The sequence below is a fragment of the Podarcis cretensis genome, assembly GCF_951804945.1.
Source record: "Podarcis cretensis genome assembly, chromosome: 8".
NCBI classification, from domain to species: Eukaryota; Metazoa; Chordata; class Lepidosauria; order Squamata; family Lacertidae; genus Podarcis; species Podarcis cretensis.
The window spans coordinates 29,939,001-29,964,741 of record NC_137177.1 but is presented as its reverse complement, the minus strand read 5'-3'; the positions used below and the strand labels follow the sequence as shown (position 1 = coordinate 29,964,741).

The 25,741-nt window shown below is 45.4% G+C and overlaps 1 protein-coding gene across 1 annotated transcript in view; it reads left to right on the top strand.

Annotated features, from left to right (window-relative positions):
• GRHL3 (grainyhead like transcription factor 3) overlaps nucleotides 1-25,741 on the top strand; it is a 48,929-nt gene that overhangs the window by 11,346 nt on the left and 11,842 nt on the right. The window contains exons 2-13 of the mRNA XM_079987735.1: nucleotides 5,765-5,951; nucleotides 7,309-7,370; nucleotides 8,604-8,940; nucleotides 10,575-10,654; nucleotides 11,373-11,526; nucleotides 12,369-12,480; nucleotides 13,035-13,129; nucleotides 15,514-15,672; nucleotides 20,091-20,169; nucleotides 22,640-22,773; nucleotides 24,298-24,335; nucleotides 25,149-25,237. Of these exons, the coding sequence (XP_079843861.1) occupies nucleotides 5,765-5,951; nucleotides 7,309-7,370; nucleotides 8,604-8,940; nucleotides 10,575-10,654; nucleotides 11,373-11,526; nucleotides 12,369-12,480; nucleotides 13,035-13,129; nucleotides 15,514-15,672; nucleotides 20,091-20,169; nucleotides 22,640-22,773; nucleotides 24,298-24,335; nucleotides 25,149-25,237 (1,526 nt within the window). The remainder of the gene's footprint in view (nucleotides 1-5,764; nucleotides 5,952-7,308; nucleotides 7,371-8,603; nucleotides 8,941-10,574; nucleotides 10,655-11,372; nucleotides 11,527-12,368; nucleotides 12,481-13,034; nucleotides 13,130-15,513; nucleotides 15,673-20,090; nucleotides 20,170-22,639; nucleotides 22,774-24,297; nucleotides 24,336-25,148; nucleotides 25,238-25,741) is intronic.

Sequence of the window (25,741 nt, the reverse complement as noted above, 5' to 3'; positions counted from 1 at the left end):
CAGGATATCTATGGATTGTGGCAACGCCATGTGTTCTCTGCTTCAAACACCAGTGGTGAGGATGCACCGGAGCTGGAGTAAAAATGGCAATCTGTACACAGCTTAAATTGCTGAACCACATCGCTGCATCTGCAAGGCACTTGCAAACCTACACATGTCTCCTCTGATCCTGTGCGTGTGTCCTGATCCTGTGTCTAACCTTGTGCGCACCTACCCCCAAAAGTTCAACGGTTCTACGCTCCTGAGAATATGTCATAGCTGGGAGCAAATTGCTTATGCACATTAGTTCATGCTGCAACTGTGGGGAGATGCTGAGCATGCATGCATTGCTTTGTCAGCTTAAGATACAGCGGCAGACCTTGGGGAGCCTAATTAAAAAATAAATAAAGGAGAAGGGAAGTCCAGGCAAGGCTTGGAGAGAGCCCATCCCTGGGCTGAATAGCCCTGCTGCTGATTCTCTGCCCTCCCCCTTACTCCTTTTCATGTGAATATTTTGGATTCAGTCTGGCTGAAGGTTCTTGTCTGAACAGGATTAAGCAGAGTTGATGGTGGTGAAACCTGAGTCATCCTAACGTGTGCTCCTTGGAGACAGTGGGGCGGCACTGAAGGGGAGGGAGGGCTGCGTGAGAAAATTTAAAGACAACGAAACTTCCACTTAAAAAAAACGCATGAAAAAAAACCACCTGTTGGTGTTTTTATGCAGTGGGTGAAACTGATGAGCATTAGTGCCATCATGTCCCGTTGGGAGAGGCTGGTGGGGAAGGGGCAGATTTGTTTGCTCAAGAATGGGGGGACATAAGCTTTTGCTCTTAGGCACTTCGGCTTGGATTTCCCTCCTCCTTTCTTCTGATAGCCATACTTAGGGAAAGGGGAAGCAAAATTCTGGAAAGAATAATAGAAGGGGACCCCAAGGGCCACCTAGTCCAACATTACATTTTTGCTGCCATAGTGAAAGCATAAAAGCAAATAGATTTTTTTCTAAACATATTGCTGAGTATGCACATCAACATGCCTGCTGTGGCCCTATAGTCGCCCCAACTTCTCTTCTTTTCTTACAGGCTTCTGCTCTTCTGCTTTTAAACAACAGCTTCACATGCAGATAAACTCTAGTGATCATTGTCACCTCCAAGTTGTAAATAAAACTTTTTGCAGCCAGAGCTGCTCTGGAAGGCATAGGATAATCCAAGGCTGCAACTGCTGCTGCTGTTTTTCCCAGTCACTTGACAGTGCTTAGTGGTCCTTGTTGATTAGACGCTCAGAAATAGTTAGATGATGCTGGCTGATAACCACGGAGATGGTTTTCTGTTGCCTGTGATGACTTGGTTGCTTGAGCCACCTGGGTTTCTTTGGCCTGGGGCTCTTCGAACTTGTTGCCTCCTAGTACTTCCTGTTGTTGCATACTCTACAGCTGTTTGGCAGTTCTAATGGCCAGGCTATATCCATCATGCATAGCGTAGGTGGGGCAGGCGGGCTGTTTTCTCACTAGATCTCTGCCTGTGCAGGGATGGCGTTAACAATCTGGCCCTCCACATGTTGCTGGACCAGTTCCCATCAGTCCCAGACAGCATGGCCAGTAGTCAGAGATGAGGGGAACTTAAATCCATCCAAGGTCTGGCAAGCCAGAGCTTCTCTGCTCCTGATTCTGGCTGAACCACTGGCATTCCCACCCCCACCGCCAACCCTAGCAAGTTGGTTGTCAGGCTTTATGAAAGGCCATAGGGCCTTTGCCAGCAAGATAATGAACTGATAAGCTAAGCAAGCAGTGAGAGTATCCCTATTCCAAGAAGGCCACATTAGGCCTTAGTGATTCCTGAGGGCCACTGTGGCTGTAATCATTCCAACTGGCTCTCTTTTCCCCCATGAGGTAAATTCATTGCATTGTATCCAAGTAAGTTCCACTCAGAATAAACCTGCTGAAATTTATGGACCTACATTGGACCACATCGGCACTTATACAGTTAAAGCAGCATAACAGCACTTTAAAAAGTCATGGCTTCCCCCAAAGAATCCTGGTTGTCGCTTGTGAATGGTGCTGAGAGCACACCCTCCAACATTTCTCCAATGAAAATAGGGACATCCCATTCTATACTGATAATTTTACTATTTATACGCCACACATCTTCCTGGGTTGCCCCAGCCATTCTGGGCAGCTTCCAACATATATTAAAACATAATAAAACATTAAACATTTTTTAAAAACCTTCCCTATATAGGATTGCCTTCAGACGGCTCGGGGGTCAGATAACTCCATACCCTCCAACATTTCTCCAGTGAAAATAGGAGACATCCTAAGGACATTCTGGGATCAAATCAGAAACTGGGATGGCTTCTCTATATCAGGGACATCCCTGGAAAATGGGGACACCTGTGAGAGTTGTTATGGGATTCCTGTTCCCTTTACAGAGCCACAATTTTCAGAGTTCTTTAGAAAGAGGGATTGATTGTTAAGCCACTTTGACAATTGTGGCTCTTTGAGGGGGATACAAGGTTTCTTCACAATCCTCAGTCCCCTTAACAAACTACAGTTCCCAGGATTCTTTGGGGGAAGCCTTGACTATTTAAAGTGGTGTGATACTGCTTTAAATATAAAGCACAAATGGGGTCTTAGTCATGTACATTGATTTCAAAGGATCTACTCTAAGTAGGGCTAATATTGGAGACAACTCATAGAAAAGAGAAGGAAGGAATTGGATGAGCTCCTTGGAGGGGAAATATGCCTTGAACTAGCGGGAAAATAAATCTCCCCACGTATAGAAGCTCTTTCCTTTGCAGACGTAGCCCAGATCTTAGGGTTTTGCAAACTCTCACAAAAAGGTGGCTCCTGGGCTGGTGGGTGACTCATCCCAGCCAGTGGCATCAAACTAGACTTGCCTTAAAATGCCCGTCCACTGTTCAAGACTGTTATTAGCCAGTAAGTAATAGTTGCTGTTTGATTCTGGGACTGTGGAGTCAACAATGATCTGAGAAAAACTTCTGCCCCTGAGGCGATGGTGCCTCTGAAAAGTGCGCTAGTGCCCAAGGGTGGGGCTTAGCAAGGGTTTATTTGGCTCTGTCCCCTCTGGCAACGGAGCTCTTTATTTGTTCTGATTGTCCTCTTCCCCATTAGCTCCTCTGAAAAGAAAAGCTCCAAGGAGGAGGTTCTCTTCCCCATGTTTATCAGGGGCAGGAGGTGAGGTAAATGTGAGAGCCTCAAGATCTATGGCTATGTAGAGGTTTGAATCTGGGTCTCCCAAACCCAACACTCTATTCACTACTAGACCCTTTAAAGTAGTGGCTTTCCCCAAAGAACACGGGGAATTGTAGTTTGCTAAGGGTGCTGGGAGTTGTTAGGAGACCTCTATTTCCTGCCATTGCTGCCTGACACACTGCACCTCTCTCCTACACAGATACTACAAGGGGTCCTCCTTTACATTTGGGCTGCTTACGCGCTCCCAAAAACACATTCCATAACTTACTTTTTGGGAGCGCTAGAGGCTTAAAAAAAGAAAGAAAGACATCTCAGAGTCCGGGGAACCTGCTGGAGGCACCAGTAAAAGTCTTCATGGGCCCCATGGCACCAGCCACAGGAAGTGAGATGGCAACCCCTGACTATACATCTAGCTACAACATTATTGGGCAGGTGTGCATACACCCCATTGCTGGGACTGCCGACTTCTATCTTCAAATGGACACGCTGCAGAATAATTGGAATGAGCATTTATTTTCAGAATAAAACCAGTTTGTTAGGGGCAAAAAAAATGCAATAGATCTAGACTGTGTGTGGACTATGTGTGTGTGGGGGGGGAACAAGTACTCAAGCTTCCATTGATTCCAGAATAAAATGTGTGTTCACAGCTTTGATGCTGGGTTTCTCCTCACACTTGGTTAGCCCTTCATCAGCTGTTCCACAGGGAACTGAATTTCATTTGTATGTTAAAACATTTCTGTGCAGTCTTTCTGTTCGCAAAGAGACAGCTAGCGCATTTCATCTTCTTGGACAGATTTCAAAGTCTAAGCATGATTGTTGTTCAGAGATGTGTGTTTACTTAATCCCTTCTGATTTTGGAGTTGCCTTGGTCCCATCCCATGCCTTTGGGGTGGGATGTAAATCCCAGAAACCGAAATATCAGCAGAACATTTAGGCAACTAAAGTCAAAAGGGTAACAAGCCCAGATGTGTTGGGTTACTCTGTTCTCATGAATCCCCCTCCCCCGTCCCTGTATTTCATAATATTCCTGAGGAGCTGTTCCAGGGTTTTGTTCATAGTTAATATGATTAATCCTGAAAACGTCATGCTGCGCAATCTATGTAATCATAACTCCAATGCAAATATAGAGGATGCAAATAAGCCTGAGAGGGAGAGAGATTGTCAGAGCTGAGCCATAGGTTATTGAGTGGGAACCAGAAACTAGGGGACAGGACCAGAGGACAAGCCAAGCGTCAACCAAAACCTACCATTGCCCAAGTAAAATCTCAGCCTGAACAGGAAGGGTTGGAGCAGGCGTGGGAAACCTTTCTTAGCCTGAGGGCCACATTCCTTTCTGAGCAACCATCCCAAGGGCCACATATCAGTGGTGGGTGGAGCCAGAGGCAAAGTGGGTGGAGCAACAAATGTAAATGTGATCTTGGTACAGTAGGCTGCTGTTTCCCATCCACACCATACACTTAAAACACATTATTTCCTTCCATAAATCCCGGGAACTGAGCTACAATTCCCAGCACCCATAACAAACTAGAGTTGCCACAATTCTTTGTGGGGTGGGGGGAGCCAGGTGCTTTAAATGGGTGGTGCAGATGCACAGAGAGACAGATCTGGGATGAAAACCCAGTGGAACACTGACTTTTATAATTTTCTATTTTAAAAAAATAATTACACTGTACCCTCCCACACTGTTTGCTTTTCTTTTTAAAAACACTCTCAATTCACAAAATAATCCTCAAAGGGCATAATCTACTGGGACGTTGCCATGACTGGCTTCCAATTGTTTCTGGGCAAATTCAAGGTTTTGGTTTTAGCCTATCCAACCCTATATAGAGTCCAGGATGCCAGAAAGATAGCTTGCTCTCATATGAACTGGTCCACCATTAACCTCTGGGTACCCTAGTCTTTAACGGTTAAGTGGACAGCAACTGGAGAAAGGGCATTACCATCAAGAAGTCCCCAACTGTGAAATATTCTCTGTCAAGAACCTTTGCTTCATTAGCTTCCATGCTGTCAGATTTCTTCCTTGATTTCCCCTGGTTTTTAGTGAACGATATAGTATTGCTGGTCTTGTTGCTGCTCCTCCTGTCGCAGATGGTTTTATTGTTGGCCTACTCTTTTTTTAATTATTGTTATTGTTCTGTTTTGTTTCAAATTGCTTACATTTTTTGTTGTTGTGAAAGATAGGGCAGAAACATGCTAATTGATTCAGGGCTTGGCTCCGGAGCTAGGGCTGGACTCTATGAAAAATATGAAGTAGGAGTAATCATGGGTTTACCTGTTTATAGTAAAAAAACAAGGAACCCGCCCTTCCGTCCAATTTAAACTCAATTAGGGCAGCTCAGAATTATAAAATAAAACGATGACAACACAACAAATTACCATAATCTTTGGCTGGGAAGAAAGACCAAAAACAGGGATAAGAAGTTTCCTCCTTTCACTGATACAATCAGGTTTTTGTCTCTCACCCCCAGCACGTGCAAATGTTTTGCAAAAGGAGAGGAAAATATGAAATTGCACCCTTTTTTAGCTTCCCCAGGAAACATGCTAGAAATAAACCATCTGCTTTGTCTTCCCACCCAGTTTTAGGTCTGTGCGCTTTCTGAAGAATGACGGGGTGGGCTTTCAGAAATACCCCTACGCGAATGAAGACGAGGCATGGAAGAGCTACCTGGAGAACCCTCTGACAGCAGCTACCAAGGCTATGATGAGGGTTAATGGAGATGACGACAGCGTGGCTGCCCTGAGTCTCCTCTATGACTATTACATGGTATGAAAAGCGGCCAGCGTGACTCAAGGCCCCGAAAATGACATTTCCTGCTTTCTTCCCCCACCCACACCTAACCATGTGATGGCTGGGGCTGGTATAGAATCATAGAATTGCAGAACTGGAAGGGAACCCTGAGGATCATCTAGTCCAACCCCTTGCAATGCAGAAATATGCCGCTTTCCCATATGGGGATCGAGCCTGCAACATTGCCGTTGTCAGAACCACACTCTAAGCTACTGAGCTATCCCCATTAGCAGTTGAAGTACAAAACATCTGAAAGGCACCAGCTTGGAGGAAGGCTGGTTTATTGTGCCCCTTTAAGTTCTTCACAGGGAAAAGGCCAGTAAACATGACCAGGTTCCTTCAGGTTGAGTATTCTTGTGATAACTTTGTGGTCCTTACCACGCCCCACCAAGCAGTAACAAAATCACTCTGTTTGGGTCACAGCCACACTATACCTGTAAAGCACATGGCTTAGATCATAGAATTTAGTCCATCTAGTCCAGCCCTCGGCAATGCAGGAATCTCAGGGAAAGCATCCATGACAGATGGCCATCCAACCTCTGCTTAAAAACCTCCAAGGAAGGAGACTCTACCACCTCTCGTGGGAGTCTGTTCCGCTGCCAAACAGCTCTTACTATCAAAGTTTTTCCGAACATTTATAAAAATCTTGGAACTGCAATGTGTTTAGGGTGCCAGAAGTTTTAATTCTGTGAGGGGTAAACTTTTCCTTGCAGAACTACGGCACCACTTTTGTTCCCAGGACAACAGGAAAAGCTCATAGGACCACACTTGGGGTGAAAAGCTGTGCAAAAGTTGCTTAAATAAATGCAAAATTGCAATTCCCAGGGTTCCCTGAGAAGAGGGGATGACTGTTAAAACAGTGTTGATAGGGTCTCTCAGATGCCTGAGTCTCACAGAAGGAAGGAATCCCATTCCACACTTCTGTGTCCACACAGAATAAGCAGACATCTTGTCTGATCATACAGATTTGCTCTGCAACAGAATCACTAATAATCACGTGTTGGCAACACATTTGTTGTTCATTGAGAAAGGATGCTTTTCCTGGCATGGATGTGAGAGGCAGGAGATTATTATTATTATTATTATTATTATTATTATTATTATTTTAATTAATTCATTTAAGAACTGCTTTCTATGAAGCATCTCAGAGCAATTTCACAATATAAAGATATATAAAACAGTCGCCCTGGACCATGGGGGAGGGGACGTACTGACACTAAGGAAATGGGGAAATTAAAGCATAGTTAACCTATTTTGACAGTAACTAACCCAGAAGCGTCTCTCTCCCTACCTGTTATTCAGGGAACATTTCTGGTTTTTGTTAACTTGACAGGTTCCAAAGGAGAAGAGGATCCTTCCATCTGGGACAACGGGGCGCAACGAACTTGGGAAGAGGTGAGAGAGAATCCTGCCCTGGGAGACCTCCAGAGTTTGCAAGTGCAGGGAGTCAGCTTGGCTCGTGACTATCTTTCAGTACTGGCCCAGCAAAGGGTTAAAAACATTAAAAATGGGGGGAGGGGCAAGAGATCCAGAGCCCAAGTTACTATACCTTTAAAGCACACCCCCTCATTTCAAGAATCCTGGGAACTGTAGTTTGCCCTCACCGAGCTATAATTCCCAGCAATCTTAACAAATATAGTTCCCAGAATTCTTTGGGGTGCTTTAAAATGTATGGTTGCATGCACGAAGCCAAAGACTCAGCCTCCGCATGCCTCTGCTACCCACCCAAAGTCCCTCTGAATGTTTTTGAAATGGTATACTGCTTCTGGAAGACATCAAGGCCCTGACTTTGGCATGTCTTAAGGGGGAGTGAATTCCATAGCTGGGGGACAGGAACTAAGAATGCCTCTCTGGACAGCCTTCAAAGATCTGATCGTGGTGCATAGATGTTGTGATTCAAGAGACTGTTCCTGGTTGATCTTACAGGTCTGTGGTAGGTCAGTGTTGAAGGTGGCCATGGGTATTCTGAACCCAGGCTGCCAGCAGCACTTTTAAATGGAGCTGGCGCAGCAGACCCTGGAGCACTGGTTCAAGAAGTGTGGGGCTCCAGAATATGGTTCGGTAGGACCCCCTCCCTCTTCTCAAATCCCCTTTATTCTAGCCTGAGGGGGGGATTGAACTTCACCCATGTCCCCCATGGCAGAGGTAGCAAAGGACAGAGAGAACTAGGAGAGAGAGGCTCACCGTGGCCTTTTTCTGCACTGAACATGAAGGTGATAAGCCTGCTTTTGTTTCAACTGCTTCCAAATCGAGCAATGTACTCCCTTTCATCCTCCTTGGCTTCCGTGCTTTTCAGATAACCCTCCCTGAAATAAGTTAACAGTCGGTTGGCACCTTCCAGTTTAGTCCCTCAATTCCTGGACTCTGTGTACCCCTGAGCTATATGTTTTTACATGCCTATTTCTGAACTGTTGCAGCGGGGTCGTCGTGAAGCGTGGGCACTGCCCAGTCCCACAAGGGCTGGGTGGGGAGCGGTTAGATTTAACTCTTTTCCTTGCTTGGGAATGATGAACTTCCCTTGCCCAAATAGCTGCCTGTGTTCTTTCCTTGTGCCTCAGGGGCAGATGAGTGACCAAATGGTCTTGCATTGCTAAGTATTCTTTTGTCTGGCTCCTCCTCCGCCTCTAGGCACTGCCACGGGATGGAGTACGAACCCGAGATTTCCTCCTTTGAAAACTCCACTCACATCATGAAGCTCCTGGCCGAAAATGTTTCCATGAACCAAGAGTATCTCGATGTGCCCAAGAAGAATGGCTTAGGGATGGAGGGCATCCCCTCTCCTCACAAGCTGCCTGCCTTGCCCCCAGGCACCAGCAAGCTGGAAGCCAGTCCTGAGAACTATATGCTAACCTCGGGGGATGTGTATGACAACAGCTCGCTCAATTCCCTCTTTGACGCGATTCACGTGGCTCCGCCACAACAGAGGTGGCAACCGGACAGCACATTCAAAGAAGACCCTCAGGAGGTCAGTACTGTGCCCAGACATCTGGGCTTTCCAAAACGTTTCTAGAACAAAACTCTGTGGTTCTGCCCATCTCTGGGCAGGATGTGACATGTATGGTATAAATGGGAGCAGCACAAATTGCACTAATTAAGCGAGCAGAGGGAGTGTCCCTTATGTGCCAAGTTAGCCGTCATTGAGATTCAACAGGATGAAGTGACTTGTTTTGTTGGAAGCGCTTCTTAACATTCCCTCCATCAGCCCTTCTGCTTCCTGAAATAATCTTCTCTGCCTGTACGCAGGCTAGCCATGTTGTCGGTTTTCTGTAGCTTATTGCCGAATTTCCACCTCCCTCCCTGCTGCTACATCAGGGCTGACCAATCCACTGGACATATGCAAAGCAAATGGTAGATGAAAGGAGAAGAGGAAGACTTAAGCCATGTACATTCCCAACAACCACTGTCTCTCCCGTTGTCTCCATCTGCCACTAATGAACACTACAGTCACAACTACACCATACATTTAATGCAATATTATACCACTTTAATAGTCATGGCTCCCCGCCTCAAAGAATCCTGGGAGCTATAGTTTGTCAAAGGGTGCTGAGAGTTGTGAGGAGACTCCTCGCATAACTATAATTCCCAGCACCCTTAAGCTTCAGATTCTTCATGGAAGCCATAATTCCTAAAGTGGTAAAAGAGTGCTTTAAATGTACCACAAATATATTGACAATATTGTTGAAAAGTTGGCTAAGGGTGGGTGAAAAGGGATCTGCCATTTAAAGTTGTAGAGTTGAAAGAGTGTCTTTCAAGGGGTGCTTCTGCGGAGCAGTGTATGTGTGCGCGTGCGAATGAAGCCACTTGCTATGTCCCCTTTCACACACGTCAGCTCCTATGGCTCAGATGTTTTGCTTCACATCTAAAGTAGGAAGAGGAAGTGCATTGTAGCTTCCTGTTAATGCCTTACCTGATCAGGAAGTGGTTTGGGATGAGGTTCATAATGCATTCATTTGGCAAAGCATCAACCTTCCCGGAGGTGAGAAATGAGGGATCCGAGAAGGCTATGGGTCATTCTAGGTACAGTACCTATAACCCCTGACTGTTGGCTCTTCTGGCTGGGACCGATGTGAGCTATAGTCCAAAATATCTGGGAGGCACCAGGCTGGGGAAGGCTCTGCTTTATATAATGATCCTTCTCCACTTCCATCAAACCCCTAGAATTTCCTTGCAAGGCTAGTTGAAAAAAATACCACCGAAGAGCTGGATTCTTGAATTCCCTCTCTCCTATTCAGGGCCTGATCCTGTGGCCTTTAGTAGGCTCAGTGGATTAGGAGTAGGGGATGGATTCCAGCAGGGCATGCTAACTTGTTTATTATTATAATTATTTATTAGCCCTGCTTTTTGACAGCAGCCTGGCACAGTTCAGCAGCAGATGAAGCTTTTTCCTAGGACTTTTAGAAAACCTCCACCTGCTAAATTATTACACGTGGATAAAAATGTTGGTGAGGCATACGCCAGTTTTTTAAAAATTCAGAAAAAATGTTTTGCCTTGTTTCCAAATGGACCTGGATGGGCTTTTGAGGTGTTTTTATTTCCTTGGGTGAACTGGAATACAAAAGAATCTATATACAGCTGTCCTGATTTTGTCTCTCCCTGCAGTCATTGATCTTCAATGATATCCTGAAGTCCCAGACAGATGCACCATGTTCAGAGAGTTATTCCGCCAATGATGCCAAGAGGTAACAGCAAAGGCTTTCTCAAATAATATGATCAAAATGTGTTTCGCTGAAGAAATGTTCCTAGTAAATCAAGGTGGAAGTTTAATGAGAGGGTTGTTCTGTCTCATACACACACCTGTTGGGCACTGTCGCTGGTGAGAAGGGAGAATAACTTTGCTTGCTTAATCTGCGTGTTCCATTTTATTTTATTTTATTTTTAAAACGGACCCCCTCCAGTCATCTGCTTTATATATAACAGGACAAACACATGAATAAATACATAGGACTATCCTGCCAGACACCTAGTTTGGCCTTCAGATACTTCTGTCAATTCACCATTCGGGTGAATAAGGCACTGTCCCACCTGCCTACCTTTTTATTTGCACCCTGTCCAGGGACTCATAGAATCATAGAGTTGTAGAGTTGGAAGGGACTTCTGAGGGTCATCTAGTCCAACCCCCTGTGTCTTCCTCCTCCTCAGTCTCAGTGTTGCCCTTGCAAAACTCACCAGGGAGGAAGATGGGGCGGAAAAGAGAATTAGTTGGCTCACCCTGCCATGGCCCCTGGCTCCACTTCCTGTTGGCCTCTCTGCCTTCTGCCCTTACCAGTTCCAATGGTCCCCAGCCCCCACTGGCTTCTTTGTGTGTGTTTTGGTGTGTCTTGCAGAGTAAAATAGTATAAGTGGTTTATTTAATCTCTGCCTTCTTCTTCTCCCTCTTTTTTAATTGCTCCATTTAAGTGACTTTGAATATATGTTGGGATCCCCTAAAGCTATTCACATCAAATCGGGTGACTCACCCATGGCCTACCTCAACAAAGGACAGTTCTACCCAGTCACGCTGCGGACAGCGGCAGAAGCGAAATGTTTACACTTGTCCTCTAATAAAGTGAAGGTAAGTGATGTGCCAAGGAAAGTTCCCAGCAATATATGATGTGGAACAGCTGAAACATTGGTTATGTTCCCTGAACAGGGGACATTGGTTATGTTCCCTGAACAGGGCTCTTAAGGCAGCCCTGTTCAGGGAAGTTTTTAATCTGTGATATTTTAGTGTATTTTTGGTTTTTATGGAAGCCGCCCAGAGTGGCTGGGGAGACCCAGCCAGATGGGCGGGGTACAAATAATAAATTATTATTATTATTATTATTATTGAGGTGGTTCCCCCCCAGTTTTCTAAAGCCAGAGATATTACAGCCAATCGCTATGGAGGTTTCAGAAATTATAGCATATGCTTTAAATCAGAGGTCAGGGAAGTGCTGAGGGCTGCATTACCCAAGTGGAACTCACTAAACCCCGCACAAGAATGTGAATAATATTGATGCACAGATGAACTGCAAACCTTTCCTGACAGTTATTCAAAACCTCAAACGTCAAAATGCAGTTGCATCCTGACAATTGCAATAATGCAGTTGCAAAATGCATGGGTGCCGTTTCCATATTTCCAAGGTACACCGAGCTTTCTCTTTGCTTGGACATTTTGCTTTGGTTTTTCCTGCTATAGGTCCTGAAAAGGAAAGGAGTGGCAGTTGCATACATTACACAACAGCAAAGTCCCTTTCCCTATCAGCTGCTCCCCACTGTGTGGGAGGGGATGCATACCAGCCCATGGGCTGGAACTCCTGTACTAAAGTGTTTCCCCAAGCTGGATTTGATTTTGCAAATGAATACAAAAGTTAATACTATATATACTATTATATATTGAACAGTGATCCAATTGGCTTTTCCCCTTTCTCCCAGAGTGTTGTGATGGTGGTTTTTGACAATGAAAAAATTCCAGTGGAGCAGCTCAAGTTCTGGAAGCACTGGCATTCACGTCAACCTACAGCTAAACAGAGAGTCATCGATGTCGGTAAGGAATAGAGATGCTTTCAGATTTCTTGTCTAGGAGGGAAAGGAAACAGATACAGTGAAAAAAACCCTCCCTCTTTTATTTCCAAGTGAATGCAGTCCTTATTAGCACTTAGGGTATTAAATTGAACTGGTCACTGCTCTGATTTATAAGAATAAGAATTTATTATTTCTACCCCACCCAGTGTTTACAGGGTTTTCATCATAAAGATTCCTAGGATAAAGGGGTGGCCTTGTGTGTGTACATAGAAAATCATGAATAGCTTTCAGCTACCCAGTTTTAATACCAGACTTCTGCATCCCTTGAAAGCTCTGGAAAGTTGCATGAGACACAGGGGTCTGCCACCAGAAGGAAAAATCAGCAATTATCTTCCTGGCCCTGGCCTCCACCTATAGATCTGGATCTTCACTTAGAATCCAGAAGGAGTTTAGGAGTGGTTTCCGGTAGCCTTGAAGGGTGGGGCATATCACACGTCTTTAAGAGTATGGTTGTTACTTAATTCAAAAGTTATAATTGGGCAATTGAAGAGTAACTGCATGTTTCATGCCTTCCAGCTGACTGTAAAGAGAATTTCAATACTGTGCAGCATATTGAGGAGGTGGCTTACAACGCCTTGTCCTTCGTCTGGAACATTGCTGAAGAAGCAAAGGTATGATCAGGCCTGTGCAAATCACATGGTCCCCCCTGTACCGCAAACCTACCTCCATTTCATACCTGTAGTTTAGCCACATCTGGAGGGCCACATGTTCCCCATTCCTGCTTTGGCATTCCAACATTAAACTGTGCTTCGAACTCACAGTCACTTTTCATCAGCGCCCTTTCAGCTAGGTTTGCTAACTCCTCTGCACACATGGAGACTTCAGTTTGTACCCTTGTGTCTTTTATGGTTTGTTCTGCTATCAACTCCAGTCAAACAGGCATTGCAGGGTTTGAAGTGCTACGGAAACCTGTGAACAGACACTGAGTTGAGACAGGTCTGCACACAATAAGCAGGGGTGCCTCTGTTGTGCTACCTTCAGCTCTCTTTCGCGGGGGGACGACACTCTATTTGTCTTCAAAGGTGAAACTGGGGGCCCCTCCAGACTAGTGTTTTATTGCTGGTATCATCTGCAGCGTGTTCTGCCTTGACACAACAGTAGTGCATCAGTGGTGGATTTGTCCAGCTTCGCTTTGTTATGTGTTGCTTCCCCAAGGGGCTGTAACACTACAAAAGTGGGACAAAAATGAACCAGAACATTCATGGTATGAAAAGTTGCAGGATTTCAGCAATAAACTACAGGACATGCGCTGATCAGAAACAAAGCAGTATGTCCGCCCCAAATCTTTTGCATGTGCAAATAATACTGAAAGCCCGATTGGATATAACCACCGCAATATCAACATGAGCACAAACCATTATGAACCCACAATAAAAGGGATGTCTGGAGGGATTTGGCTTGTCTAAAGCTTTCATAAGAGTTCCTGCCCGAACTGAGATTTAAACCAGTCACATGTCCTGCTATGTTCGTAGTTCTTTTAAGCACTACACCAGCAGCTGACACTAAACTGTTAGCTGGGCTATAGGGGGGAAGTTTCCTGCCACAACTCTGAGACTATAAACTGTCATTTATTAGCCTGCAGATTAATAAGGCTCTGCAAGTTGTACTTTCCCATAAACCCAGACCAGATATTCAAGGTAGCTTTATGTTGCAATAGGGAATAAGGCCTCAACATACCCACAACAGACATGAACCGTGGTCTGTTGGTGCAAGCCAATCTTGGGTTTGCAATCCCAGGAAAACAGCAAAACCAGGAAGTGGACTCTGTTTAGCTTGGTAGGTCACAGGTAGTGCTGGCTTGCAACAGAGTTATCATGCGCAGGACAGATTGTGCAAGAAAAAGGCTAGATGAATTTGCAGAGTGTACTCTACTCCAAAGTAAGTTCCACTGAGTTAAATGTGGCTTACTCCCAAGTAAGTGGGCATAGAATTGCAGTCATAGGATATCCTGAATTTAATAGGGCTTCTGAGTAGACATGCATAGTAATCCTGCTGTTTAGTGACTCTGAAACCTGATCAGTTGGTAGGTTTTTTTGCTCTGAAATTTCATTGGGTCACCTTTCTTTTTAGCCTAAAGGTAGCCATGGTCTTAAAAAAAACAAAAACCTAAAAACTGAGAGGTTATAAGCCATCTTCAAAGCATCTTCTTCTGCTTCACTTTCCCTCCATGGAAATATTCCAAGCATGTGATAGTCATCTGGGGCACTTAGGTTAGATGTAACTTACCAGAAACCTTGTTCCCCTTTCTGCCCAGGGGGTTGTTGAAGGCTGAGGCTTCAGAGACATAAAATACATAGGAGTTGCTGTTGAAGGCCTTTTCCTGCATCTGCCACCTGTCTCTGAATCTACCAGCCTCTAAATAATGGAGCCAGGCTCATTATTTTCTATTTGCAAGGTTTAAGGTAAAGGTAAAGGTACCCCTGCCCATACGGGCCAGTCTTGACAGACTCTGGGGTTGTGCGCCCATCTCACTTAAGAGGCCAGGGGCCAGCGCTGTCCGGAGACACTTCCGGGTCACGTGGCCAGCGTGACATCGCTGCTCTGGCGTGCCAGAGTCGCACACGGAAACGCCGTTTACCTTCCCGCTGGTAAGCGGTCCCTATTTATCTACTTGCACCCGGAGGTGCTTTCGAACTGCTAGGTTGGCAGGTGCTGGGACCGAGCAGCGGGAGCGCACCCCGCCGCAGGGATTCGAACCGCCGACCTTTCGATCGGCAAGTCCTAGGCGCTGAGGCTTTAACCCACAGCGCCACCTGCGTCCCTATTTGCAAGGTTTAGCTGTGCTTAAATTTGGACCAGAAAATCGTCAGCAGCGGCACCCCAGGGTTGCATCCTACCATCCCTACTTGGAGATGGGCAGGGGTTGAATCAGGTGCCTTCTGCATGCAAAGCAGATGTCCAACCATTGAGCTACAAACTTCTTGGATTTTGCTGTATCTTTCAGAGCAGTGCTTTGACTGCCACTGCATCCTGACTCTGTCCATTCTTCCTGCAGGTGTTTATCGGCGTGAACTGCTTGAGCACAGATTTCTCCTCCCAGAAAGGCGTCAAGGGAGTCCCTTTGAACCTCCAGATAGACACTTATGACTACAGTACTGGGACGAACCGGCTTATTCACCGAGCTGTCTGCCAGATCAAAATATTCTGTGATAAGGTAGAGTGAAGCCTTTGGGAAAGAGGTCATGATGCGAAGGACTTCCAAAAGACGTGTGTCTGAGTGATGAGAATAAGGGGTCAGAGAGTCAATGAGGTGTGGTGGTAAGAGCATTAAACTAGGGCAGGCATCCCCAAACTCAGCCCTCCAGATATTTTGGGACTACAATTCCCATCATCCCTGACCACTGGTCCTGTTAACCAGGGATGATGGGAGTTGTAGTCCCAAAAAATTTCTGGAGGGCCAAGTTTGGGGATGCCTGAACTAGGGCTTGGGAGACCCAGGTTCAAATTTCCTCACACTGGATAGCCTTGGGCCAGTCACTTTCTCTCAGAGCTTTTGTGAGGCTCAAACAGGAAGGAGATAGCCTTGTATGTCATCTTGTACTCCCTGTGATTGAGGCAGGATATAAATGTAAGCAGTGCTTTTTTCTGGGAGGACGCAGGGGTACCCCTAAACATTTTGTGAATCCAAGTTTGGCCTCATTGAGGGGCAGTATTTCAATAAGAGTAGGAAAATGAGAGTACCCTTAAACCTTTTTTTAGAAAAAAAAAGCACTGAATGTAAGAAAGAAAGAAATAAGCTTCTTAAACAAAGACATGGCCTTTTAAGAGCAGCTTTGCAAGAGCTGAACTGCTAGCTGAAGAACTTGGCTCTGATGAAAGCTTTTAAACGTGAATAACGTAAACTGTGCAAGAGTTCACCTGTAAATCGGTCAAGACTGGAATTCACTGGTGAGCCTCCAGTTTTTAAATGCTAGGAGGCAGCATATAATAAAAATGTTCTAGGAGCTTAATCTGATTCACTACTAGCCCAGAGGTGACATTCCACGTTCTGGATCCTTTCACTGAGGGCCAAACTAGATGTGAGGTTAGTCGTGTGGGTGCAATTGGGACGAAGGCTTACAAAAGAAGAAGTTAATATCGCCTGCAGGGAGGCCAAGCCGCAGGACTGCAGAAGGTGGGGAGACTCTCGACACTTACTGTGCTGCTGTGATTCTGGCAATAATAACTCTTCTGAAGCTGCTACATCACAAGGGAAGCCTCCATTCTGCGAACATTCTTTTAAATGTGCATGTTAATTGCATGCACACACATATGTGCTACACATGTTCATACTGTTAACATCACATCTAGACTGGCCGTCAGACCAGTTCAGCTAGATTCTTTCCTCACTAGTTGAACTTTCCAAAATTTGAAGTGAGAAATATGTGCAGGCCTGCATTCTGCATTTTTGGCCCCAGTTATAGGCTGGGACCCAAACAAGTACTTTGGGTTTCTCAAAGGCTTTTTTATTTTTTTGAACAGCAATTTGACATACACAATCCTGACCTCTTCCAAAAGTCCTTTCATTTAAAAAAATGGCTTGCCATGTGGGATGAAGGGACTGTTGCTTGAGAACTACGACCCCAAAGACTCCCTGGGAACACATATCTGCTTGTGGAATTACAGCATCTCCTATAATTTTACCTTCCCCTGTTTGAAACGGCTTCATGGATTACAATCTTCTTTCTCTTTGGAGATAATGGTTCACAATGTCTCTCTCCAAACTCCAAAATGCCTGTTAATTGCCGTCACAAAATAATGCCACATCTAGTTTGCCCCTAAGATAAATGCTTCCATTTAAATGGCAAGCTTGTATTTTAAATGGAAAGAGTGCTCTGCCTCTGCTCTTGCTTATGCAGGCTGCCATGCACATATATTACACACACATATTCCAGCATTGCTCTCCCCCCTGCCCAGCTCAGGGTAACTGAGAAATGGAACCAAGGATGCCCAGAGAAGGGGCTTCTTTGGTTCTCTGAAAGCATCCTGTTGTGTTCTGCGGCACACAGTCAATGGGCTGCAATTTGGAACACAATGTTTGGAGCAGGGGTGGGGAAGGTGGAGAAACCTGGCTTCTCTCCCTAGCCATAAATCACTAGGGGCAGGCAGGTATAATCTAGGGAGGACAGATGCAAAAGAGGGCAGGGCCCCTGCACCTTTAATACTTACATCTGCTGAAATCACCTGGATTTTTAAATAGTTGCTTTAAGCTGTCGTCTTTTTGCATCTGGCTATCCTAGGCAGGGTGGATTTGATTTAAATCAAATCGATCTAAATCACGATTTAAATCACTAGTCAGTAAGACTTGATTTAATTTTTTTTTTTTTTTATAGAAAGACTCATTCTTGCTGGTATAATCTTAATATTCACAACCAGGTGAAGGTTTCATTTTTTGGAATAATAAATTTTCAGAGTAGTTTTTACAGTTATAACAAAAATTTCTGATTTGGTTATACTATTAGAAATACATAGAGAGGTAATTATGAACTTATTGTAAGTTTTAATAAGTTAATTGTTTATATTTGGACAACTTTTCTGCTGCACTTTAATGGAAGGAGAAAAATAATCATTTCCTTAATAACAATTTAAACAATCTATTTAGCTGAAACAGTAACATTATAGCATATGTATCCATGTTTGTTAACTGGTGTGGTTAAACAATTAAAAAACAACAACTTTAGACTGAGTTTTAGCACACATGAAAAACTTAAAACAAATCCTTCTTTCCTGATGAATAGCCTTTGGACTATAGTGTAACTTAAATAGAAAACTATATTCAGAAAGATTTTTCCTCCAAAAGCATTTTATTTTAAAAATCCGATTTAAATTTTAAAAATCTGATTTAAATTTTAAAAAAATGATTATTATTATTTTTTTAAAAAACTACATTGATTTTTATCTACCCTGACCTTAGGTAAATCTCTGAGACGAAGGTGTTCCTTTATGAGTGTACCCATTTACCCACAGGGGGGGCTTCCTTTTGAGACCAGTAGGGCAGAAGATAGGGAGCAGGTAGAGGCAGAGCCAACTACTGTACTTCTGGTTTTGTCCCTGTGCTTTTCCTGAGACTAAGGAGGAAGAAGCAGTACTATCACTTAGATTGGTTGCAAGAAGACGGGCAGGTGCAGGCAGACTGTGTTTGGTGGGGCAATGCTTTGGTTCCCCTAACGGAGCCTCCTCAGCTGCCATTTTCACTGGAAGCAACACCTGCCTCTCCCCCTGAAACTAGGCAGCGTTGCCTTTGCAAACAAGGATCTCACCTGGAGGTGCAGTGTGTCTGGTGCACAGGCTCCTGAGCAGAGCCATAGCTAGGTGATCTTGCGCCCCTGGCAGAACCGCCCAGATTGCGCCCCCTAGCCATGGACAAATTAGCTCTTCTTTCCGCCTCTCCTCCAGCCAGTTTTGTGCCCCCTCGCTGCGTCCCTGCTCCTGAGATGGCGCAATCTCCTCCCAAGTGACAGTATTATTAATACCACGAATGCTCAGGAGGCATGTTGTCAGAGCTGCCTCTAGGTCCCAGCTCACAGAGGACCAACGCTAGGCTGTCGTAATGTACAAAAGTCTTTATTGAAGTTCAATTTCCATTTCAAAGCCGCAGCGTGCAGCCCTACATCTTAAACCCTAGATCAGCGAAGTCCCGTCTGAGTCTCCTCCCCTCTGACACCAGTTTAAGATCCTAGCCCTGCTCCACCTTTTCCGCTGCTCTCTTCTCTTCTGGGTCCTCCTGCCCGCTTGGGCATTGCCCTTTCTGGACTCTTCCGACGCTGAGTCGCTTAGCTCCTCCCCCTGTCTCCTGCGGGCTTTAGGACCCGGTTCCCAATCCTCATTCTCTGCTGTCCCGCGCTCCTGTACATTTGAACTTGCCTCTCGCGCCAACCCAGTGACCTTTCTCCTAACCGTTACACTACTTCGGTCACTGCTTCCCTCTTCCGGGATACTGGCCGGATCTGACCTCCCCTCCGTTGTCCGACTTTCTGATGGAGGCGTGGTCAGCCCTGCCTCATCTTCTCTCCCTGGTGGGGAATGCACTGGCCCCGATCCTTGGGACTCTTCCCCCCCACTCTGCTCTGGTGGGGAAGCTGGTCCTGATTTCCAACTACTGCTCTGGGAGTCCCTGCTGCCCCCTTGCTCCTGGGGCGTTCCCCTTGGAACCCCCTACCCCTGGCCACTGGTGCCCCCTTCTGTGAATCTTCCGATTCGCTGGAGAGGCTCATGGAATCCCTCGGTCCACTGTTCTCTTCTCCTACGCTCCCCTCGGATTCTTCCCCTTCGCTCTCCATCTCCTCTCTTCCCTGTGCCTCTGCTCCTGAGCCCCTGACACATGTGTTTCACAGCGACATACAGGCAACCACCGTTTTAGACGCATCAGATATGTGCGCGGCCGTGCGTGCGTTGCACCAAATCCAGACGTGACCTAAAACCATCACAAAAGCGTCACTGAAAAGGGTGTTTGCAGGCTTTCTGGAGGTGCTTCAAATAGATGCGATTTCACTTAAACGTGTGGCGCCTTGGAACGTGAGCCCCCACAGTAAATTGGGTGTTGCCTGTGCTGGTAAGTTTTCGGCTTCTCATCTCTTTCAACTTCCCTTGCAGGGAGCAGAGAGGAAAATGCGGGACGATGAGCGCAAGCAGTTCAGGAGGAAGGGAAAATGCCTGGACGCCAATAACAATGGTGAGTGAGTGGAAGGGGGCGAGGAAGCTGGTGTGGGCCCTGTATATATAAACGCTGCCTTCAGGGGAGGGTGTGTGAGGTCATGTGCTGCTGGCAGAGTGCGCTTCGAATGCATGGTGCGCAGGATGGCCCAGGGAGTGAGATGCCTGGTGATTAGGACCCTCAGCAACAGATAACCCACTTCCCTCTGCTTGCCAGAGAGGCCTCTGCTGCAACAGTCCCTTGCCTTGGGGGGGTTGCAAAGAGGAAGAAGGCAAGGGCAATCTAGCCTTAGTCCCTGACCGGAGAAGGATCAAGGGCTGCAGGGAAATTGCTCTGTCTTCATCCCAGCAAAGAGCAGCTGGTGGGGTCAGCTCAGCCTGGCCCTAACTGGATTTCAAGGGTTGTTTTTACAAATGCACCTCTTTCATTTTTATTTATTTATTTACTCATGGGATCCTTATGCCCTGACACGTGCCCTCTGGGAAGCTTACAAAACAGTTCCACGTTCAAAACAGAATTAACAGCATGTCAAATAAAAACAGCAATAAAAACTACAGAAAGGTGGAAGAAGAGCAAACGAGTGTGGCAAGATAAAAATAGCAGCTAAAACCAGTGATTGAGATCCTTAAAATACTACTAAAAGCTCCCGGCGGACTTTGCCTGGCGCCTAAAAATTAGCAACGAACGTGCCTGATGAACATGCCTCAAGTTGAGAGTTTTGCAATTTGGGCACCGCTGGAGAGAGGCTGTGGCTCAGTCGGAGAGCATCTGCATTGCACGTAAAAGGACACGGATTTGATCCCTGTCATCCCAAAGTAGGGTTGGGGAAGACCCCTCCTTTGAAACCTGGATAGCCGCTGGCAGTAGGTGTCAATAGTATGCAGCCTAGGACTGTGTCTGATCCACTGGCTCAACTATGATGAGCCATTGGTCTGACACAGTCAGAGGCTGCATTCATACATTTAATGTGCATTTTAAGTACTTGGCTTCCTCCAGAGAATCTTGGGAACTGCAGTTTACTACTGAGAGAGCTACACTTCTAGCACCCTTCACAAACTTCAATTCCCATGATTCTTTTTTTTTTGGGGGGGGGGTATTTTGAATGTTATTCAGATGTGCTGTGTGTATGGAGCCAAAGACAGCTTCCAAAAGTGGGGGACCAATGAGAAGAAGATCTCAGTTGAATGAGATATCTCTTCATTTTGGCACTGTCAAGCTGATCCCTATCCTCTGGCTTCCACTCTCCCGCTCCACTCCCTTTCTCTTATAAGTCTAGTCTCTGAGATTGTAAGCTCGAAGGCAGGGCAGGTGTCTTCATTTTGATTTGTGTGTGGCACCTAATTACTGTAGGCGCTCTAGAGGTTATTATTATTAATAATAAGGTGAGACAGAAACTCTTATGCTCTATTCTGGACTTTTTTTATGTTCTTCAGACACATCTAATCATTCTTGTCTGAAAATTAGATCATGAAAATTACAGAAACTTGCTTTCCAGAAACAGTGTCCAGGCCACCTCTCAGTTAAATAGTTCCCCAAAGGCTTTTTCTATTATTATTTCAGAAAGCTCAGTGTGTGTGTGTGCTGATTGATCAGATTGTATTAGTGTTGCATGAAGTCTGAAACTTCTACTTTGGGTCTTTGTTTTGGCTTTGTTTTTTGTCTGTTTCTATTGATGGAATTTGGTCTTTTCCATTTGAATTCCCTCCCCGCTCCAACCTCATTGGTTTTTAAAAAACAATTCTCAGCCACCTTGTGGGATGTTTTTTGGGCAGAGAGTAAGGGTTGGTCAATGAGTCAATTTGGATTTCTTTCAGCTTCTCATTTTTCTATTCTTAACTCCAGTTCTCTACCTTTCCACATCATTTTTTTTCAAGGCCTCCTGAAAATTCACTGGCAAATTTCTCTGAATATGTGGATTTTTTGCAAAGCAATATTCCCTACCATAATTCTTTCTTGTATGTTGTCTTCACCAATATTACACATTTTTATACAAACTTCACCCCAATTATATGCATTTCTGTGCACATTAGTTTACTATAGAGAACTGCATTGCAAAATTCGGATAAGTGCAGATTTTGAAGGATGAGGATGCTGCAGTTTGAGTATTTCCTTCGCTACTTAGCTGCTTTTAACCAAAGGGAAAGACATTGGGAGGGTGTTCATAGGCCCGCTCTGTCTTGCCCAGTCTTCCTCAACCATGTGCCTTCCAGACATTTTGGCCGGGGCTGACTAGTGTGTGTTCCAAAGCATCTGGAAGGCAAAAGATTGGGGAAGGCTGATCTTGTCCTAATCTTGCAAACTGAGGCATTCATTATTTAGAATTATAGAATTGTAGAGTTGGAGGGACCCTGAGGGTCATCAAGTCATGCAATGCAGGAATGTCAGCTAAAGCACCCATGGCTTGGATGAGTCTCCGCCACTCCCCTCCTTGATGAGTCTCTATAGCAACAAACAGGGTGGAAAACTAAATTTCTCTTCTTCCTTCCAGGTCTGAAAAGCTGTTTGGTTTCAGGCTTCCGAGGCAACGAAATCACGTATCTCAAGCCACAGGCTGACTTGGAAACCCAGCCCGTCCTGTTTATTCCAAACGTCCACTTTTCAAACCTTCAGAGGTGTGGAACGGTAAGTCCCCCTTACCATAGCCAGCCCATCCATGAGACACCAAGGAGAAGTGGCTGTGGCACTCTGGGTTCTGGAGAAATCTTATGAGAGCCATGTGAGGCCTCCACGTGATCTCATGGGGCTCTCACGTGTTCTTGAGCTGTTATTACACAATTGTGCTGGAACCAGGAAGTCGCAGCCATGTGACCCTGGTAAGCAGGACCAGCGTGGGCAGGGCAGCACCTTCCTGTTTCACCTCAGGCAGCAAAATGGGACAGGCTGCCCCTGCCCCTTACAGCTCCCACTGCATGTTGCCTTCAAATACCTCTTAAGGCAGTAAAGCATCCTGCTGCTACAGGAATGGAAGGAAGCCACCATTAACGATGCCATTATCTTAATTTATTTTAGGCATCGAGACTCAATTTTGGTTTATTTCAAAGGAACCTTTCAACTGCAAGAGTAGGGATTTTGGGAGAAGAGGCATGCTGTTTTAATTGGGGACGGGGAACCTGCGACCCTTCAAACGTTGGATTCCAGCTCCAAACACCCCTGGCCATTGGCCAATGTTGGCTGGGGCTAATGGGAGTTGGAGTCCCTCAACACCTGGAAGGCCACAGATTCCCAGCCTTGGTTTAAACGCTGCACTGTAAATTTTGTGTGAAGCAAAAAAGAGATACGGGAGTGCAAGGCATAGCATCAAGAAAGTGACTGATTAAGGGCAGTTCTACCCCCCCCCCCGACTTTTGTTCTTTTTTAAAAGAAGAAGTAGTATTTCCCCTCTCCCTGGAAATCCTGGGAACTTAACTGTGTAATAGAGCTCCATGACAGAACTTGTCATGTCCTGAAAATGCAATTCCCAGCATTCTGTGGGGGAAGCCATAAATGATAAACTGGTTTAAAACGAAACCTAAGTTTGTAGTGTAGATATCTGCTCACTGTCTGTCTAGGGATACCTAGCAAGGAAAGTGCAGGCTTTGAGGAGGAATTTAAAAGTCTAAATGGATTCATATAAAGATGTGAGGAGATTAGAGAGCAGGAGTGCAGAGTGTCTGGCCACAGAAGCACAATTTAAGCAGGGGAGGGAGAGGATTGAAAGGTCGACTCTCAGATAGGTTCATGATTAAATTACAAAAGCAGGGTGCTGTGGGACTGTTCTATTTTCTGGATGTTGTTCTTAAACCTCACTGTAACCATAACAACATTATGAATACAAAGTCAGTCCCCCCCCCCCCGCTTTTTAAGCCAAGGAATCAGTACCTTGGTCATGCATATCTAATAAGTACACCCCATTTATCTTTTTAATTATCACATAAGCTGGTATTCAATGCTAGTCCTACTCAGAGTAGACCCACTGAAGTTAATAGATGGGACTAACTTAGATTCATTACTTTCAGGGGATCTACTCTGAGTAGGACTTGGGTGAATGCAACCCATAGTCTGAAGCAGATTTCCTTCTGAGAGGCCACAGTGCTTTTGCCCCCAAAAGTCTGGGGCATTTTTAATCTCAAAGGACTAAAGTGTCTCTCTTTACTTTTTTTCCAACAGGCATTACCCACCGCTGGTGTTCCACATGACTCTAGCAGGTACAAGATATGCATTCATCCCCCCCTTTGGCTCACATGTCCAAAATATTCTTGCATAATTAGACAGCCCATTGGCCCTATTCCCACTTCCCATTTTGATTTTATTTCTATCCCATCTTTCTCTGGGAGTCTTGTCAAGGCCACATAAGTAGGCCTCTGATCCAGGCACTGACCAAACCCAGGAAGTTTGCTGTATCAGCTGCTTTCAGCCCTGCAAAGTTGATGTCTACCAGATCTTGAGGTCCCTAATGGAATAAATGCAGGATACATAAAAGTGGTGAAATATAATGTTGGTAGGACATTATCTGGAGTGAGAATCCCATTGAAACCAAATGAACAGGAGCTGTGCTGAAGTGCTGTGAGACTGAGGGCGAGGATATATATGCTGGGTTGTGTCCAAAGAAGTTGTACTCAAAGTAGACCCATTGAAATGGATGAACCTAAGTTAGTAATGTTAATTAACTTCAGTAGGTCTACTCTGAGCAGGACTTGTACCATGAACTCTGCCACAACCTAGCCTTCCACAAGAAAATGGTTGGAGATGCAGGAAGGATGCTCAGCATCATCAGTGTCCTTACCTGTTGGGCAACATGAGGAATTGGATTTGGGGTGGCAGAGAAGGAGATCAGAGGGACCCTCTCCATGGGGCACAATCCACTGGGACATTTTCTGCATTGGCCTTGTGGAAATGAATGAAAGCTGTGTTTTTGTTTTTGTTCTTTAACAATGCATCAGTACTGACATTTGAACCACTTGTTTCTGAATGTTGGTGCCCATCCTGGAATCTTCTGAACTTTCATTTTCCTCACTAAGGTTGCCTTTAAAGAGGAGCTGCCCTTCATTTCCTGATGAATTTGACCCTTTAGCTTCAAAGCAAGCCAAAGAGGAAGACCCTCAACGAGGTAATATTGCTATCGGAGACTACGCACACACATACCCCCACACCAAGCTATAGATAGACAAAGAAACAACAACCTCAGGTGGAACAGATGAGGAAAGAGCCTTGTGGGCTTACAAAATGTGAGGGAATAAACAGCAAGTGCCCATGAAAAATGGTGCTGAAGGCAAGGCAAGGCCCAGAAAGGAGATCTCAACTTGAGGATCTTATCATGGGACAACTTGGTGGGGTGAAGGACAACTAACTGGCACCTCCAAAGTCTCAGCAGACTGAGAAGAGGAGCTCTATTTTTAATATAGCTGTACACACATTGCCATTTACCGTATTTTTCCATGTATAACACGCGCCCGTGTATAAGACGACCCCCACAGTTGTTGAGCATTTTTTGAAGGGTTGCCAAAAAACGCTCGCCAAAGCCACCAATCATTCGCCAGCAGCCGCCAATCACCCGTCCAATTGCCATAGCAGTAGCCACTCGCCAGCAGGCATTGCTTCACCCACCAATCAC